At 33.0% G+C, this 19,449-nt stretch overlaps 1 protein-coding gene across 6 annotated transcripts in view; it reads left to right on the plus strand.

Annotated features, from left to right (window-relative positions):
* The window catches only part of LOC118190988 (stress-activated protein kinase JNK-like), a 249,078-nt gene that overhangs the window by 170,464 nt on the left and 59,165 nt on the right, over nucleotides 1-19,449 (plus strand). For 2 of the 6 annotated variants that reach the window (XM_085807134.1, XM_085807128.1), the window contains exons 6-9: nucleotides 2,612-2,777; nucleotides 7,235-7,306; nucleotides 10,645-10,830; nucleotides 15,138-15,274. In XM_085807134.1, coding sequence (XP_085663260.1) covers nucleotides 2,612-2,777; nucleotides 7,235-7,306; nucleotides 10,645-10,830; nucleotides 15,138-15,274 — 561 coding nt within the window. Of the gene's footprint in view, nucleotides 1-2,611; nucleotides 2,778-7,234; nucleotides 7,307-10,644; nucleotides 10,831-15,137; nucleotides 16,235-17,782; nucleotides 17,921-19,449 lie in introns of those variants that run through there. The other 4 variants (XM_035361778.2, XM_035361777.2, XM_085807135.1 and 1 more) reach the window with 4 other exon arrangements.

Below are 19,449 nucleotides of genomic sequence, written 5' to 3' on the forward strand. Positions count from 1 at the left end.
AAAGAAATTTTACGGGTTGGATGCTCAGAAATGACACTGCATTGAAAGATAGTGCTGCGAAAAGAAATTTTACGGGTTGGATGCTCAGAAATGACACTGCATTGAAAGATAGTGCTGCGAAAAGAAATTTTACGGGTTGGATGCTCAGAAATGACACTGCATTGAAAGATAGTGCTGCGAAAAGAAATTTTACGGGTTGGATGCTCAGAAATGACACTGCATTGAAAGATAGTGCTGCGAAAAGAAATTTTACGGGTTGGATGCTTATCCGAAGGTTCACGTTGTCGTTTTCTTTTACCTGTTCAGTTTATTTAATTTTATGGCGTCTAGAGCTCTCACTGACAGACTATCAATTGCAGCTAGGTATGAACTGTTGTACAACTGTTGATTGATATAATTTTATCTCTTATTTGTGAACTTTGGTATTTGTCCTCTTTTAGCGCAAAAGGGTCTCGAAACACGATTTTGCTTTCTTCCACTTTAATGTGTTGCTTCACTTTTCATTCGAATCTGTTGCCATTGGAAAAAAACGTAAAATATTATTCTTTCATATTTAATCTGTCTGTTATTAATTAACAAACTACGCTATTTAAAAGCAATAAATGTAGTCTTTAAAAATATTGTATTTATTTTTACTTTTTAATCTGATTAATTTAAATAAAAATGCATTTAATTCATCGTATATCTAATAGAAAACGTTAAACATTTTAATAAAATTTAGCGTCTCGCCAAGGAATTAATTTCGGTTTTTTAATGTGAAATAAAACTGGTATTTTTCCATACTGAAAATTAATTTTAATTAGCCAAATACCTTCTATTCTGTTCGACGACTTTTTCTGATAAATTCATGATTCCACGCTCATACAGATTCTGCTCTTTATCATCAAAAAACTAATACAAATGCGATTTGAGGTCATGATAATCCAATGGTGCAAGTTCGGGGTTATATGGGGGATGCGACATCACTTCCTAACCCCAAGTTCCAACAGTTTTCTACGTGTTGATAAAAATGTGTGAGGGTTCGCACTGACGTGGTGGAACACGATTTCTTTGCGATTTATTTTGGTCTCTTCTCTTTGATTCCTTCCTCCAGTTTCATAATTTGTTTTCATAATTTGGCAGAAAGCATCTGAGTTTATCGTTTGATTGCTTGGAAGGAGTTCAAAATATACAATACCTTTGTAATTCCATCAAACTGACATATTTTTTGATGCAGTTTAGCTTTCTATGTGAATTTTGCTAATTCGTCATGCTTGGACCATGATGTTGTCGTATCTGATCCGGTTCTCATCACCAGTGATAATTCGTTGGAGAAAGGGACGATTGCATAACGTTTAATATGCGTATCGCAAATATTGATTCGTTGGGTTAGGTGAATTTCAATTCATTAGGCACTCGGATATCGAGCTTCTTCACGAGTCCAAGACATCTTATGTGATTTTAAGTATCGTTGTCTGTTACAGTTGTTGTTGTTTTTTAACCTCGTCGCAGTCTTTCCCACAGTTACATGACGATTCGATTCAATTATGGCTTTAATTTTGTCCTCATGTACTTCAGAAGTTCGTCCAGAACACGGTCATCTTCAAGGGAAAAGTCTCCAACACGAAAATCTTTAATCAAATCCTGACACATGTGTTCTGTTAAGCAATCAGCACCATAAGCTTCACATTTCCCTTTGTGAGCCTCAGCTGCTTTCTTGTCTTTATGACAATAAAAAAGTAAAATAGTCGAAAATGTTTATTTTTGTCCCCCATGTTAAAGGTGACCATAAGCTAACCAGTAGTAAATAAAAATTACACAGAATTTGTTTCTATAGCAATCTAAAAGTGCCAAATCTCAGAAGAAGAAAAATTATAAGATTGCCAGATATATTACAAAATACGCATAATGCTATCTATTTGTGTAAACTGAAATTACTTTCTTGTCAACCTAATATTACACTCGTTTTCACTTTTCAAGTGTACAGAAGGTATATATTGTTCCCATGGTCTAGATGCATATTCATCTAGTATCTTACAAAATGTTTCGCTATTCCACTTGGTCCATGTCTATTGATAATTTCTACTGATAAATCATACTAAATTTAAAGAGCTCATTTGGTCGATCGTTAAAATAATCCTTTCAAAATATTGATTTAATAGAGAGGACATTTTTACGAACGGTATATATGTTATTATCGTTGCCATTCTCATCATTCTCTATATTTCGCGCCAACATTTATGTTTGACATCAAACGGCATGCTATTTGTCTTAAATTACCTTTTTTCTTATCTGTATATTAAGCTAAATTATCTCTTAATTAATTGAATTTCTAACACGTATTGGGCAGTGAGAAGAAATGTGAAACGATGACATAGCTTTCAAAAACAGCTTAACCATAATCTTGTTAGTTAAATTTATCATCAGTAAACAATAAAACACTCAGTTCAGTCAATCAAAGTCATCGCATGACTCAAATAAAGGTAAGCAAAACGTAGTACGAAATTCATTTCGTAATAACTAAGCATTGAAGATATACGCAGTTTTTCATGTATCCGTAAATTGTGTCCGATTATTAACATGTTTCATCACCATTTTTATTTAGCTTTTCGCTCTCTGATTTTTTTTTCAGGACCTCAAACCCAGCAATATCGTTGTCAAATCAGATTGCACACTCAAGATTCTGGACTTTGGATTGGCGCGAACAGCTGGTACAACTTTCATGATGACGCCTTACGTTGTCACGAGATATTACAGAGCACCTGAAGTCATCCTAGGCATGGGATACAAGGACAACGGTAAGATATGTTTTAAGATTTTCTTGCCATCTATTGCAAAATATAAACTCTTAACTTAATATATGAAGGCAAAGAATGGGATCTCAATCTGTATTTATAAGTATATAATAAGTATATAAACAAACTATATAGAAAGTGTAATCTGTAGTATTGAAAGAATAGGAATGTATTATCGGGTGTGCCGAAACATTGGATGCTTATTAGCTGAGTCTGCATGTATATGCAATTTTGGTTCTGTAAATATACTGAAAACTTTTATGAAAATTTGCAGCAGTTAAAAACCGAGCAGGCAAACTCCGTAACCTAGAAATAGAAAAGAAATGAAATAATTAGATATATCACAAGGGCAAAATATATATGTAAGTGCTAGCCTATTTTATTACCTATTACCTCAAAATTATCATAAATCTGTTATAAGTTTGTCAATATGTTAATAGGCAAACATTTATAGTCTTCATGTTGTGTCCCTAAAAATAAGAAGTGTGAAAACAGCTATAAAATAGTTCATATTTTTATAAAATTAATTATAGTGCATACTATAATTTCGTAGCCATCTCTTGCTACTAAAATTGAAATGAGCCGAAGTGGTCTGGGTGTACTTTCTACTTCATGAATGTAGAGCATTTCTTGGAATCTAAAATGGCGTAGAACGATGCACTAGTTATCATCAAGTTAAATAGGAAAATATTTTCAACTTTACCAGGTGATCAGAAAAAATACCTTCCAAACGGTATCAGAAAGCGACAGTCCTGTCTTTTTACTGTAAACGGAATAAACAACTGTTGCCTAAAATTTAGATGAATTTCCAAACGGAAGAGACTTACAACTTTTTATTGTTTCTCAATTGAATTTGTTATTCTCTCAATGTTGCAATCCACTAAAAGAAACTACACAACTGGAATTCCAACAGTTCAGACTGACTGAACTTCTACGGTTCGTAGTAAATTCGGAAATTCTATATTATACGCCTGGAACGTTTTTCAGCCTAAAGACGATAGATAAAAATAATTTTAAATTTGCTAACACTGGATAACGTTTATAAATTAAAACAACATTGAAACAAAAACTAATATGATTAATAACGCAGAAATAACTTATGTTCGCTTTCACCTCCCTAACTTGGGAAGTCAGTGAATAAATTGGAAGACTTTAAAGTGGTGATTTTGACGATGGTACTTGAAATCACAACCACAAGCTTTGTTGTTGGAGTTTAATTTGTAAAGAATATTTACTAAGATACAGTAAACAACAATGAAAACTTATCCATCGGTATCTCAGAATGCAGTTTTTTATGTCTGCCTATCCACCATGAAAGTCGGAATTTATCTTGGTCTTGTGCTGTTGTCAGATGTGAAAAGATTGAAATACCCCAGTATGCTTGATTATGTCTTTCGTTAAAGCAAAGTAGAGTAAAATTAACTGTCGTAAAGTAGAGGATAAGGGAGTCCATTTAAAACGCCCTATGACGGTCGCCTGCACATTCCATCAGTAACCTGCCTGCACATTCCATCAGTGTAGTAAAATGATCATTGCAACTAGTATCTCCTATAAATTTCGGTTAGTTTTCCTCTTGTGAAGTATAACAATACAAAATGGAAATATTACGTATGAAATACGTTTAGTTGTGCTGAGATTGCTTTGAAAAAGGAGGAAAGTCATGTTTGAGAGAAAGGGGCATAGCTTTGTATGCAACGGAAAAAATTTTGAAACAGCAGGTTCTCCAACTACTATGTTATGGACGCAAATGTAATATTTCATGGCGACGGTTGTTACCTAATCTGTGTGTTGTTTGATTATGGCAAAGTGCTCGGAGCCTTTAATGTAAACTCTCTTCTTCTGATTTTTTATCACATTTCCTTGTCTTGTCTCGTGGTTATATTACCCAATCTAACTATTTTTGACTCTTAGCACTTACTAAGGAAAATATTTCTCAGCAGTAAAGGAAATTTATTGAATTAATGAAACTGAAATGGCATAATTCCTTTCCATTATTGATTTTCAGCAGGATGTTTCTTATAAATTTTTTTCATCTGAACTGTCTTAATCAACTACAGGGTGTCTCAAAAAAATGTACTCACACTTCGAATGACGAGAAAAACTTTATTTCTGAAATGGAAGGTCGAGAGTTTAGTAGAATTATAAGAGTGAAATATGGAAGGGCTTCGAATAAAGAAGACAAATATAATAAAGGAATCATGTCGCGAATGTTTAAATTGATGACCATCATTGCCCAGAAAACGCTGATAACGCGCACCAAGGGATTCGCAAACGTCACGAAACAGGTCATAAGGAATATCGTGACATTGTCTTTCAATTTCCAATTTCAATGCATTAATTTTTCTTGGTTTGGTGCGATAAACTTTTCCACACAAAAAGAAGTCCATGAGCGTGAGGTCTGGAGAACGCGCAGGGTATTCAGTGGTATCCCTTCGTCCAATCCATCTGCCTGGAAAAGCTGCATCGAGGTGAGCTCGTACATCGCGTTGGTAGTGTTGAGGTGCTCCATCTTGCTGAAAGTAAATCTCTTGGTCATCACCAAACATCTCTGGAATTTGTGGACCGACAAACTCCTGAAGCAAGTTGAGGTAAGTCTCAACAGTGACAGGTCCGTTAAACAGACGGTCCTATGATGCCCAATACGAATATCCGAACCACACTGTTACTCCTGGTAAGTTAACATAGTGTTCAAGTGTTATATGAGGATTTACAGGAACCCAGTACGTGCAATTATGGCGCCATTTAATTTAAAGGATGCCTCGTCGCTCCGCACAATTTTTGTGAAAACCCTGCATCTTCTGCAGATTTTGTCAGGTACCATTCACAGAATCGAACTCTCCTGTCAGGATCATCTTCGTTGATAGCATGGATTAGTGTTGGAATGTAGCATTTCCATTGCAGACGCTTCATGGTGCGATAGACGCTATCTCTTGAGATGTGGGTTTTCCGAACAGTTTGTCAAAGAGATTTTTGTAGCGATTGAAGGAGTGTTTCCTACACCTGCTCTTCTTTTCCAGGGCTCGTGTATGACCGTTGTTGTCCAGAACGTTTCATGTTGACGTTCGGGACGATTCCATCTGCTTGAAACTTGTCTCTGATTTGAGCAATGGTCCGGCACGTTAGTAGCGGTTTTGCTTTATAAGGTATTTCTCCCGCCTTCCTAGCGTGCCTTCGTGGTGTAGTGGGCAGCACACTGAGCCAGTATTTCATAGGTCTATGATTTGATTCCCGGCGAAGGCGATTAAATATTTTTCATCTCTCCTGCTTCCAAAAAATCCTAATGTCTCTACAGCATATTCCCTTCTATATCGTCTTTGCACTTCAATGGCGTTTTCGGTCTTCCAATAACATTTCAGAACGAACTTCCTCTCTTCTAAGCTAAGTTGATTTCCTGCCATGCTGTGATAAATTAATTACACCTGCAACTCAAAAAGGCAGCATGTTAACGACAGTCAAAGTGTGAGTACATTTTTTGAGACACCCTGTATAGGTATTTACAGAACTTTTATGAAATTTCAATCAATGTTTAATCAATTAATATGTGTATTTAATTTCGTTTTACAATAATAAATAATACTGTTACGAATTTTGTACTTAGGTAAGTAATTTTAGTAGAATTTTAAGTAAAATTGTTGTATTTCTTTTGTAACATGAACAATCTGAAAAGAAGCTATGCTGAAAAACTAAGAATACAGGGGCAAGTGCATTTAACTTTGAGTAAATGGGTATCTCGGTAATTTAGAGAGATATCGCAAAGCTAACGGCGGTTTTGGCGACCAATTGGCGACATTGTTGGCCAAACTAATGTTGCATTTTTGTATAATTTTTGTATAATTCCTGTTATTATAAAAGAGAGTCAAATACACAAATCGTATATATAAACGAGAGAGCTTTACTTAACGGGTCCACTCGTTTTAAAACGACAACAAACGTATAGCATTTGAATAATTACTTGAATATTATTTGCAAACAGTTATCGTGTTTCTTTGTGCATACTTTCATGGCTTAAGTGTTTAACATATATAGCTGGCAATTTGAAGATCAGTGAATCATATTTCGTCTAAAATGTGATTGAATTTTCACATTTCCTATCTTCATATATATTGGTTTCTATGATAGCTCCCGAACTAAAATATGTGGAACTGTCATCACATGGATTTGATCGACTGGGTCTCATTCATTTCCCTAGTTATTGATACTCCAAGCTATAAATGAAAGGTCCGTAGCTCGAATACCGGCAAAGACATAATTGACTTTAGGTCAATTAGGTAACAATTCTGTCACCTAAAAGTATAAAACATTATCTCTATGTACTTATAACAGAATAATTTGCTTACTTTATTTAATGCACTATGAACTTTATTCATTTAAACAGAACGTTTACCCAGCATATGTTATTTAAATATATTTCTGAGCAATGAAATTCTTAATTTTAATCTATCTTTCCCTTCTTTTTTTAGTGGATATCTGGTCCGTCGGATGCATTATGGGAGAAATGATTCGTGGTGGAGTTCTGTTTCCTGGTACTGATCGTATCCTTAAATTTGAAAGCTGCTCAATATGCAGTTCTATATATATTTCTTACGTGCAGTAACTCCACAGCTGACCTTTCGGCCACCTTGCATTGATATGCCCCTCTGGAATAGGAAAAAAAGTTCAAATATAATCATAATACAGTTAATACCCAATTACATGACTTCCACGGTTAACTAAATCAAAAGGCACTTAAAAACGCAGGAGAGAGGAATAACACATAATATAATTATCAGGGGGAAAATAACATTAGAAATTCTATTTCTAAACAATTTGAGGAAAATATGTTCATTTGCGTATGTAAATCAAAATAGAAAGTACATATTGTAAATAACGAAAGTTAAATTATCATTAGAAATGAAAATCAACTAAATTGCATCACAGAACAGTAATTTAGAATTTAATGATTCAGTAATTTATAACCGTAATTTAGAATTTAATGATTCAGTAATTTATAACAGTAATTTAGAATTTAATGATTCAGTAATTTATAACAGTAATTTAGAGTTTAATCAATGTCATTGAGTTTAAACTCACTTGCGAAAATCGGTTACAACGTTTGTGCATGTTTGGGCCACATGTAATCTGTGGGTAATCTTATGATTGCTGCGCAGACGAGATAATACTCAATGTCACTGGCTGTCGTAACGAAGGGTCCGAGTTTGAATCCAGGAGAAAACGTGGATGTTTGTAAGCGTATAATGCGTCTGCAGCAAGGGTTAGTCAAAATACACGGCTAGCCGAAATAATCTGGAGTGGCTGAGGGTACGGAAAGAAGGGTAAGAAACTCTCGGAATGTCCTCTTGTAGAGTTCTTACTCGGAATCTCATCCGGATTGCAGCTTAACAGTACGCGCAAGGCTTGGTGATATCCAGTATGACTAGATGGATGCACAAGTGCAGACCTTGTTTCAGCTTGGACCTGTAATTATGATTTTTCACAGTGAATGTGTACATGGATAATTTTAACGTCTACCTTACTGGCCTGTGCCTCTTACTAGAAACTTTGGCTGAGACTTACCAGATATTCCTCCCAGAACTGTTTTAAATATATACCTCTAGCCATCCGCTGAAAAATATGGTTCCATTATGTTGCGCCACAACATTACAGTACGGTTCATACGTGCTGACCTGTATACGACATTTCCAAGCGACTAAATTAGCAGGCTGAAGATCTTATTTGCAGGTTTTTAGTAGTTGCTGCAAAAGTCCCCGATATGCTTGATATTTCGCAGACCGCACAAGAATCTTTACGTCGAACGATCTAAGAATTGCATAAAGCGTGGCAAACGCAATTTTTAACAGCTTCTGTAAGTGTACTTCATTTCAATAGTTACTATTGTTTGTAAATATGATGATTTCATTCGTTACTTCCTGTTCATTGTACTACAAGGCACTTTCTCCCTGCTTCCAGCATGCCTTCGGGGTGTAACAATAAGACACTGGACGCGTCTTCAAGATGTCCAAAGTTCGAGTCCCGGCGAGGGCACTGCATATTTTTCACGTCTCTTACTTCAAAAAAACCCTAATGACTCTACAGTACTATTCTATAATGTATGCAGTTTCGACTGTGTTAATTGATAATCTCAAACAGTTATTAATATTTATTTATAATCATTAACGCTTTGTTTAGATATTTAATTCTTCTTCAGCCTTCTCCTTCCGTCGGTTTGTGTGTGTGTGTGTGCCGAAATGGAATTTAATCTCTAATGCGTGATCACTGCATTTGTGACTTACATTCTATGAAGAAAAGTATTTGTTTCCGGGAGTTCTATCACTTTTAACATTTATTGCATTAAATGAAAAATACTGTGTATATTTAAAGAGATTTCATCTTTGCGCTTGCTGTGTCGTTCATTTGTTTTCAAAGCATTTAATCTTTTTAACGCCGAACAAGGTCGAATTGAACTTATTATTATAGTGACATTTTTATCAAAATTCATTCGACAAAAAAAAGATTTTCAGCTACATTATATTAACAGATAATTTTGTCATCGCAATATCAAAATGCATACAGAAATAAAACATATTGTTACCATTTTTTATGAACATGACGGAAAGAATCCTGTGAGATATGCAACATCATTTGGTATTTAATTTCCTACATTCGCCATTCTGAAAAATATAATTACCTTGTGTAAAAAGGCCATTCTGTAAAATATTTATCTATGTAGTACGTTAAATTTCATTGCCTTGAAGGGTAGAAAGCGTTAGTACCTCATCATTGCCCGTTGTTTATGAAAAGAATAATTTATTTAATGCCAGATGTTTAACGTACATATTTCTGAAATATGTTTTATGAAACGCGAGTAGAATAGCTTTGTTCACAAAATCATGGATATTGTGAGGTACATTTAAAACTTTATTTAAATGCCTGTATAGGAATTTCAGTTGAATCAAAGGTGATACCAGCCTATGCACAATGCATCTATGTTTGCAAGATTTTTCAACCAATATTTTAACGAAAATGACCGGCAATAACTAGTAAAGCACATTGATTTTTATTTCTCTGAAATATAGTCTACTGCAGAAAAAAAATGTGGATGGAGTTTTTCATTTGACTTTTATGGAGCTGATAAATTATATTGTCGACTTCAAAGATTGAACAGCAAAAATCAGCAAAGATTTCTTAATATAACTATCATAAAACAGTTTATTGAAAACAAAATTGCATATAATTTTGTTTCATCATTGAAAATGTAATCATCTTTGCATGTCAAATTTGGCTCTTTCAGATTAATTTCTATTCCATAAATAGAAATTTCATATTAAAGGGCACAATTTTCACAACATTATAAGAATTCAAAAACGCATAACAAAACCATTTGCTTCTACGAAGTCATCCAAAAGCTCAGTGATCGTGCCAAGCAAAGTATCGAATTAGAAAGAGGTATTATTTATGAGTTAGGTTTCTTATATTAAATGAGTAGTTTTCTTAAACCTTTTATGGTTTCATTCTTTTCGTTAAACTTTAAAGAGTGTCTATGTAAAATCAACTATCTGTATTCTTTCACGGAAAAAAAATTTAATTCTCAATCTTATGATAATAAAAGTAAGAAACCATTTCAGATTTAAGAACTTATTTGGATTTTACTTTACAGAACTCGAAACCAGTTGTAGGCTGAAAGTTAAAAATACTGTACTGTAGTTTTCAAAAGGCTTCTTTTTTTAGTTTAGTATTTCTTATTTTAAAGACAAGTTTTTCTAAAGATCCTTCTCATGCGCAATTTTCTTTACATTTTGGTTTATGAACATCTTTTCTTTGTCAGTGTTTGGGATTTAGAGTTCAATATGTAATATATTTCTTGAGTTTTGAATTCCTTACTATTTGTTACAAGATATCGATCAGTGGAACAAGATTATTGAGCAACTCGGTACACCGTCCGTAGAGTTCATGAAGCGTCTCCAACCAACTGTCCGGAACTATGTGGAGAACAGACCCAAGTATACAGGATATGCTTTCGAGAAACTGTTCCCTGATGTACTCTTCCCAGCCGACAGCTCGGAGCACAGTCGACTGAAAGGTTAGAACATTTCTCATGCTTTACCTTTTATCTTTTTTTAATTACTTTGTACAAATTGTACATGTTGCCATGACAACAGGTTTTATTTCCTTCAAAACGAGAGACATTTTAGTTAAATGCTATGATGGTTTATAAAATAATACCCCATTTAATGAGAGCTATTAAAAACAAAATAGCACCACGTTTTAAGGATCGTGATAACACCCACAAAAAAAAAATCAAAGCTGCTTTACCTAAACTTCACACAGATAGTCAAATACAAAAAGCTTTGATTTTCTCATTAAAAAATTTCCATTGATATCGACTTGCTTACGTTGCTATCAATAAAATTTTAAAGACAAAAAAAAAAAAATAAAATAAAAAAAAAAAAAAAATAAAGAAATAAGCCGTGAAAATGTCTAGTTCGTCAAGAAAACGAAATTTTATCCGTCATATCGGTTGAAAGCTAAAAACATATAATCGAACTATTCATCAAATTAAGGAAGATCTGAATTTAAAATCTTATGCCAAAATGATGTATGCAGAATACAAAAAATTGTCAAAAAATTATTGCCTTGCAGTTTATAAGCAAATGTTCCATTTGAAAGTGTAAGAATCTTAATGTTAATGTTAATGTTAATGTTAATGTTAATGTTAATGGCTGAACTAAGTAGCATTCATTTGATATTTTCTAACTCTATCACTGCGCACTTCAAGATAAAGCCGAAGAAAATTAACAAGGAAAGTAATGATGTACTGTGTCACAGAGGCAACGCTTCTAAACACAAATTTAGAAATGCCGAGAATTATGAATGGTTTCATTTGTTTAAATATGTGTATTAACAAACATTTAATTCCTTTCAAAAAAATGAAGAAATTTTGTTTTGTCTAACCTTAACTACTAGTCATTGCATGAAAGTTGTCAGCTTTTTCAACAACTAGAAAATTAAGTTTTTTTCTAAATTGAATAATGGCCCCAACCTATCCTAAGCTAGAGAGATCAAAATATTTGGAGGCTTTTAAAAACAAGTATTCCAGTTAAAAAAAGAGTCTAAAACTTAACTCTGTTCAAGAGAATTTACCTAACTCTGATTAAGAGAATTTACCCTTGACGATTAAAGTTAATTTCTAAAGAAACAGTAAATGCAAAACGTGGATGACATCTCCTGAGCAGTTCTTCATAAAGTATGCTACACAGGAAATTACACAGCAGTGTAATTAAGCTCATCAAAAAATGACTAAAAGAATAATATTTAATTGTAAGGTTTTGTTTTATAAGAAATACAGTATAATGCTAACTTTAAAAAAATCTCAGATTTGTCTCATTGCTAATTTGGAATGTTCATTAATTAAAAAATATTGAAAAAACTTCTGAGTGCATTTTGAGTTGGTGGGGAATGAAAAGAAACTTCATGTTATTCGTGTATTTTAAACAGTAGAGTTGGATTCATGTAAATAGAAATATAAAGTTCGTGGTCTTATTTGACACAATGTTTATGATATTGACCGATATGATGTTAATAGCAATGTTATCTTTTGTGATTACTATTACTATTATTTATGATTACTTTACTGATTTTATTATTTGACCTTTTATGATCTTTATGATTACTTTTGTTTGAAATTTCTTCAAAGGTGTATTTCTTCAAAGGTGATATTAATGTAGTATGCTATCTACTGATTTTAATTCACTAATATTTAAGTTATTTCTTAGATGGGGAGCCATGGCAAAGGAATACAAGGTTTCTAAGTATTTGGTTTAACATGTCGAACTTACAAATTCGAAACACGCTTTTTATCGTTCAACGAAGAGACTGCACAGTATTACGACCCAAAATTCAGCGAAAAGTAGTAGCGGTTTTAATTATCATGGGTAATGAATGGCCTTCTTATAAGGAAAGGTCTGGGACGATTATGATACGATCATCGAACCATAAACCACCAAAAGAACTTTGTCAATCCTCCAGATGATGCCCGTACTCAAACAATAAAATTGTATTAAGAGCGTTTGAAGCTAAAAAAAGGATTCTGCACAGCATGCGGAGTACTACACCGCAAATGCTTCCACATTATCTCGTAGAAGCATGGTACAGATCCGTTTAGCTTTCATATTCAAATATGGAATAAAATGGAAGGGAAAGTAAATGATTAAAAGAAACAGTTTTAGCAGCGCGGGCTAAGAAACTAATCACTAAAAGCGGTAGATAGCATTCTTCTTCAATAGTTCTACATCATATTAAAATTAAGCATTATCGTACAAATCGAAAGAAAATTTTAAATTATTTAGTGTTTCATGGGCACTAATTGTATTATTTGATGTAATTGTTTATAATTTCTCCAAAGGTATGATTATATAATCATACACTTTGAGAAAAATTACAATCTGAAAATTTTTGATTGCAGTCTAACACCTAAAAACAATTTATCACCAAAAATTTCAAAATGTTTTTACTATATTTTATTAATAAATTAAAACTTCATAAACATTTTAAATGCATTTCTCTACAGTTGCATAGCATATGGTATTGAAAATTTGCCATTTATCCGATATATCGGTCATCGATCACCATTGGTTTCCGTAGACAACCACCATCAAACTATCTTACAATTGTGCCTTTAATTTAAAAGGCTTTCCAAGCTCGTGAAACAACACTTTTATCGATTTCAAACTACGCCTCTTGTCAAACTTGCCAATCTTTCTACCTTCTGTAAAGACGTCCTGATGTTTTCTTGTATCTATACTATACATTCAATCTCACTTCCACTTGCAGAAGAATGCCTGAACTTGCGCCTTTCTTTCTTCTTTTAAAATTGCCTCGCACTATGCGCGTTCATTCATTGTGGTTCGTCTGTCTTGACGTAACCTCTGTGAACGTGGTGCTCACATTTGCATAAGCATCACATTATACGGAGTTGACTTTCATTGCACTGATCGTGCTAGCCCTCTTAAAAAATTTCATGGTTGCATATTCAAAAATTAATTTGTTGCTGAAGTTTTGTATACTAGTTTAGTATAGGGTCAATGATAAAGAATTGTTTTCAGCTTATTTTCACTGTAGACTTTTGAGAAGAACAGAGTTCCGTGTCGATCATAACAGTAGATGACTGGTAATGTGTGCTGCGCACCCTTTCGAAGAATTTTAGGGCACTGAACTAAAATAGGCCTAGGCAAATAACAGTCTAAGAGCAATAATCATATTTTTCAGTGCAGTTTAAATTTTTCTGTCCATTGATGATTCTTCAAGTAAAATAAATTTGACTTTACTTTACATTTTTAATTTGGCATTTTGTGAATTAATTATCTTATAATTTTTTGTTCAAATCAAGACACAATTCTGTAAATCGCAATTCATTCGCAGTCCGTTCAACAAAAACTGGCATTACACCAAATGAGCAACAATATGAGATTACAGATCTGATAGCGATACTGATATAGAGAACTGCAGATTCTCTATACTTTTCGTATCCTCTATACTAATTCGAGAAATTTAACAAACATTTTCTAAGGTCAAACGGTTAACGATCAAGCATCATTGAGTAATATTTACAAGTATGTTTAAGAATCTCCTAAAAATTAACACCAAAACTTTTTTAAATATGGTGAAAATGCCAAACAGCATTATTTATCTCATTAATATGTTGACCGTTAGAAATTTGTTTATTTTTATGCTTGAATTCACTTTTCCTTCTAATAACAATTTATATATAAAAATACTATTTTATAGTATTTTCGGCTTGCTATATTTTTAATCCCAATAATATCAATGCAGCTTTTCGACGAAACGTTTGCCCATGCTAGAACTAGAGGAAACTATATTAAATATCATATAATGTCATTAATTTAATGGTTACTATAAATATATCAAAAACAAAACAAAAGTCTGTTAAATTGAATGCTTGTCAGCTTTGAAGGTATGGCATCATCACATTCTGATTACGTTCATTTCCCACCCATTATTTATACTCCTTCGATTGCAGAACGCGGTCCTTTCTTTGACTTCAGATTAGCACGAAGGTCTAACCACAGCCACTCTTCGGGGTTTCGTGTCCTAGCCTTCGGAAATCGATTGCCCCCAACGCTATCTTCCGCCTTTTTTCCGAGTTTTTCCGTTAAACGAAATATTTTGTATAAACTTCCCCTTTAATTCTTTAACTGGAAATTTTTATGAGTTAACATTTTCTAAATTCTGTATTTCGACAATAAAAGTGCTACACAGACTTTCATTCGATTGATTTCATTCATGAAAACTTTTCTATTTATTGCCTATGACCAAAACGAAAAGTAGTATAATTATCAAAACTTTAACACTTTTTTTCTTTCATTTTAGCAAGCCAAGCGCGCGACTTGTTGTGCAAGATGTTGGTCATCGATCCCGAGAAGAGGATATCGGTCGAGAACGCCCTACTCCATCCATATATCAACGTATGGTACGACGAGGCAGAAGTCAATGCCGTAAGTACTGCTGTAAGTCCAAATTCACGATTCACCCTTCTCGGTGTCGTATGCTGTTCGTCGATCTGCTTCTTGTGGCGTGTGGCGTCCTGCAAACATGTAGAGAAGTGTATTCATTGTAAATATTGGGTCAAATTTTCAAATTATCTGAATTCTTTTTAGGGAAGTAATAAAGAAATTGTTACAAATTTTAATTAGCAAGATTCACAGCTAAATTAAAATGCTTCTGCTTAAAATCATAACTAGTGACTAAAAGATACTGGTTTATCAAAAAAGTAAACATGACTTTAAAGTACTTTTATTAGAAGATCTGAGACAGCTTGACAATTTGTACTACAAAGTAAGCATGAAAGTTTAATTCTTTCATCCTACAATTAGTAAATTTCGGTATGAGTTCCACTGATTGTCCTTCAGTTATCAAAGCAGTATTCTGTTTCTATCCAAGTACGCTGAATCTTATATGATGTAATTATAATAAAGGCCATGAATGATACGTTTTTCAATAGGTGGCTGTGTTCCATAAGTTAGCGGAAAATTGCTTTCAACTGTTATAACAGAGTTAAATTCTGCTCTTTCAGATTTAAATTCTGGTTGCCATCCTCATGCCCACTGGTTGTTAAGGACGGTTATGCCATTAACTGTTTAAAACGTTTCTCTGTATGTCAAGTTTAACTTTTCCATCACTGAGGTAAAACATGACCGCTTTTTAGTTATTTTCGTATAAAAGCTAAGAAGCCGCATTTACAGTAAAATACAATATAGTAATTGAAAATCAGGTTCATCTTTTTCGATAATTTTGTGTTACCACGTTTAAAAAAATTAAAACTATTCACAAGTAAATTTTGCTCTACTGAAAATTCATCTAAATTAGCAAATATAAAAAAGTGAGGTTTTTCCCCCCCCCAAGTTGTGTTTCCTCATTTATTTTACAGATGCTTTTTAAAAGCGTACCTATATTTCTTCTATATTTATATTTTAATAAATTATCTTACTTTAACTGTTTATATGCATTATATTACTTGAAGCAAGAGGTAGCTTTGGCTAAATAAAAGAAAAAAATCGAATTTCTGAATAAAAATTACAAAATTTTAAAGCTATTCTGCATAATATCTGCATATGAAAAAAAAATTTAAAGAAAATTTAAATAAAAAAAAATTTTGTGTTCACCATATGGCTTCCTTACATGAATATTAAATTACACACAATTTTTCTTGCATGTCATTTAAACGTATTGGATTGAATTAAATCTACTTCGTCGATAGCGCATAAACCACAATAGAATAAAAGCACTCTTTAAAATTCACTACATTTGTTTACCACAACAACACTCTGGCGCTTGCTTCACTTAATAGCGTTACATTTCTTCGTTCATTTTATAAATCAGAATGCATATAAATTTATATCATTTGAAGAATTATCTAATCGTTGCTACATGTTCTATTCAAATACTATAATAAATCTAAAACGATGTATAAAAGAAATTAAGCAAACAAAACAAAAAAGAAACAGTTTTTTACAGACTATTCAGTATTTTTCATTCAATTTATTCAGTTCTCACTTCCCGACAAGGGAAAAATACATAAAATCTCAAACTATCTATATTAAAAATTACGAAGCAAATTTTAAACACTTATTTCCTCGAATAAATTCCATAATCCATTAACATGATTTAATTCGCAATAATAAAAGAAGGCGTTATCTTTGTTGTTGCGAAGCTTAGTTTCTCTAGATTAGCAACAAATCCGCTATGTTGCCAAGTTTGAAATGTAAACAACATGTCCGCCATCGCAAAAGTAAATAGACTTAGCTGCACTCAAACAACTTTTAAATTCTTGATAACTCCACAAATATTGCATTCAGATTTACTAAAGGCATAAATACCTTAACCGGAAGATAAGAACAACATAATTCAATCATTTTAAAGCAAAAAATGCACAACTTACAAACACTTAAGAGTAAAGAAACTGAAATCACTGAGACGGTTAACAGAGTAGATATACATATTTATATACCTTTGGTGTGGCCGATTTCAATCAAAATATGAGGTGCACATCTACATGTCATAGCGGTCCTATATACAAAATTTCAACGTTCTGAGGCTACTCGTTTTTGAGTTATGCGAAATACGTACGTAGGTATGTACGTACGTATGTGCATACGTACGTATCTCGCATACGTACGTACGCACAGCCGTCACGAAAAATTCTCTTCAGAATTAATTTTAAATCAGTTTTATAATTTTTTTGGGGAAAAGAGTCTTTTATTTTGTCCTTACGTAGAGATGTCACGCAAAAACATAGTTAAATTGCATTCGATAGCGGTCAAAATGGATATTTTCGTTGAAATATGATGCCTGAAAATTTTCGCAATTACAATACTTCCTTTTTACTTCGTACAATGAAGTAAAAAATCGACCTTGTCTAGTACCAGAGAAAAGGCTTTTTCAATTTAATTCTTTGATGTCATAAAGAGTTACCGAATGCAATGGATAATAACGTTCTTTTTTTTTTTTTTTTCCAGCCACTCAACTCGAATAGCAAAGCTTGGTGAAATGTAATTGCCTCATCATAAAAATGACATAAAATTAAAGACGATGAAAGTTTCCTTTTGTTTCATATGAATACATATTAATACATTTCATTTTAAGGATCTTCAGAAATATTTTATTAGGAAGTGTATTGTTAATTTCAATGACAAGAAATGCTAGGCTCGAGTTCAGAATACGTTTTAGTGAACAAAATCCTTTTGTTGATGTCAGTAATGGACAAGAATACTAGTACAACATATGAGCAGTTTTTATTTATAGTTTAAACTTAAGTTAACGGCCATGGAAAGAGCCATGCATCGGTACCTGCTATTTGTGCTCAGTTATTAAGAATGTTTTTCTCTGATTATGAACAATAAATAAAATGATGCATTACATAAAGCCACCCGCAAATATAGAAATGGTCGGTTTATTTCTACTTGTCAAAAGTGAAGCACTAAAGTTGTGTTCCTATAATTAGTCTTGAGATAGCTCGTATACCCAACGTCTAAGTACTGTATGGCGAACATGGGAATAACAACATGGTAGAAAGATGTTATCTCAAATATTGCTTGGTTTCTTGTGAGAAAACTAGTGGTCTCTAAAGGTATTAAGATTTTAAAACTCTCAACTTAGGAAATTAGCACAAATTCAATCAAATCGAGGGCTAGAAATTTATTCTTTCTTCTTGCTAATTGGCATAATATTTATTTTAAATGAACTTGACATTCTTATGGAATTTTTACTAGCAATATCAATTTAAGAAGTTCTGTAAGTTTTGAAATCATTTTGATTCTCAACACCTTTACGAAGAAACATGCGGTCAGAATCGTACGGTAATTATTTTATTTCACAAACTTAAGAAATTTCTGTTTTGTACTAAGAAGTTTTAGTCATGACCTCTTAGACCCCTTTGTTTCCTTTAAACTCATTGCTATATTGGCTGCAGACATCTTTAGTATAGTAAGAGACTTTTAAATCATGAATAATATTTCATTGTTAAATTGGCCTAAAGTTCATATACAATCTTATGAAAATGCTAATTATCCTTATTTACACAGGACTGAGACTACAACAATACTTTAAATATTTTTTAAAGTATTAGGGGTTTAACACCCCGCTTTCCGTTTAACACAACTATTAACGTTAATACTAGCAAGAACCAGAATTCACCGAAATTACTAACGATGTAGCTAATTCGCGTGATTGAAAGCAATGTTATTTCTGATAGCGCAAAAAATATATCATATATCACCTAACTCACAGAAAACACTTTTCATACCAGACATTTTATAAATGCATCTCTCGAAAGTCGGCATACATAAAAGCTATAATAAGTTTCGTACCACATACGTAGTAGTTGCGCAAGAGTTATGCATGCTTTGCAATAATTCGTTGCTAAATGTCTTATAATGTGGTGCATAAATATTGCCGCTACCACGATACAGTACATTATTTAATTTTACAGCGGATCACATATAGTCCAAGGGCCAACACAAAAGATTAAAGATGTACGATGCACTAAGCGAGGATCGTTCCACGTCTTGAGCGAAGGGTACAGTTGTCAACAGATCTAGTAAAATTGCACTAAGCGCAATATACCAGCAGTAATAGATCATATTAGCGTCAGTGTTCGTGAAAACTTTCCATTGTTGATATTTTT

This window comes from Stegodyphus dumicola, chromosome 1, assembly GCF_044657685.1.
Source record: "Stegodyphus dumicola isolate Sdum_Otavi_A_Nest chromosome 1, ASM4465768v1".
NCBI lineage: Eukaryota > Metazoa > Arthropoda > Arachnida > Araneae > Eresidae > Stegodyphus > Stegodyphus dumicola.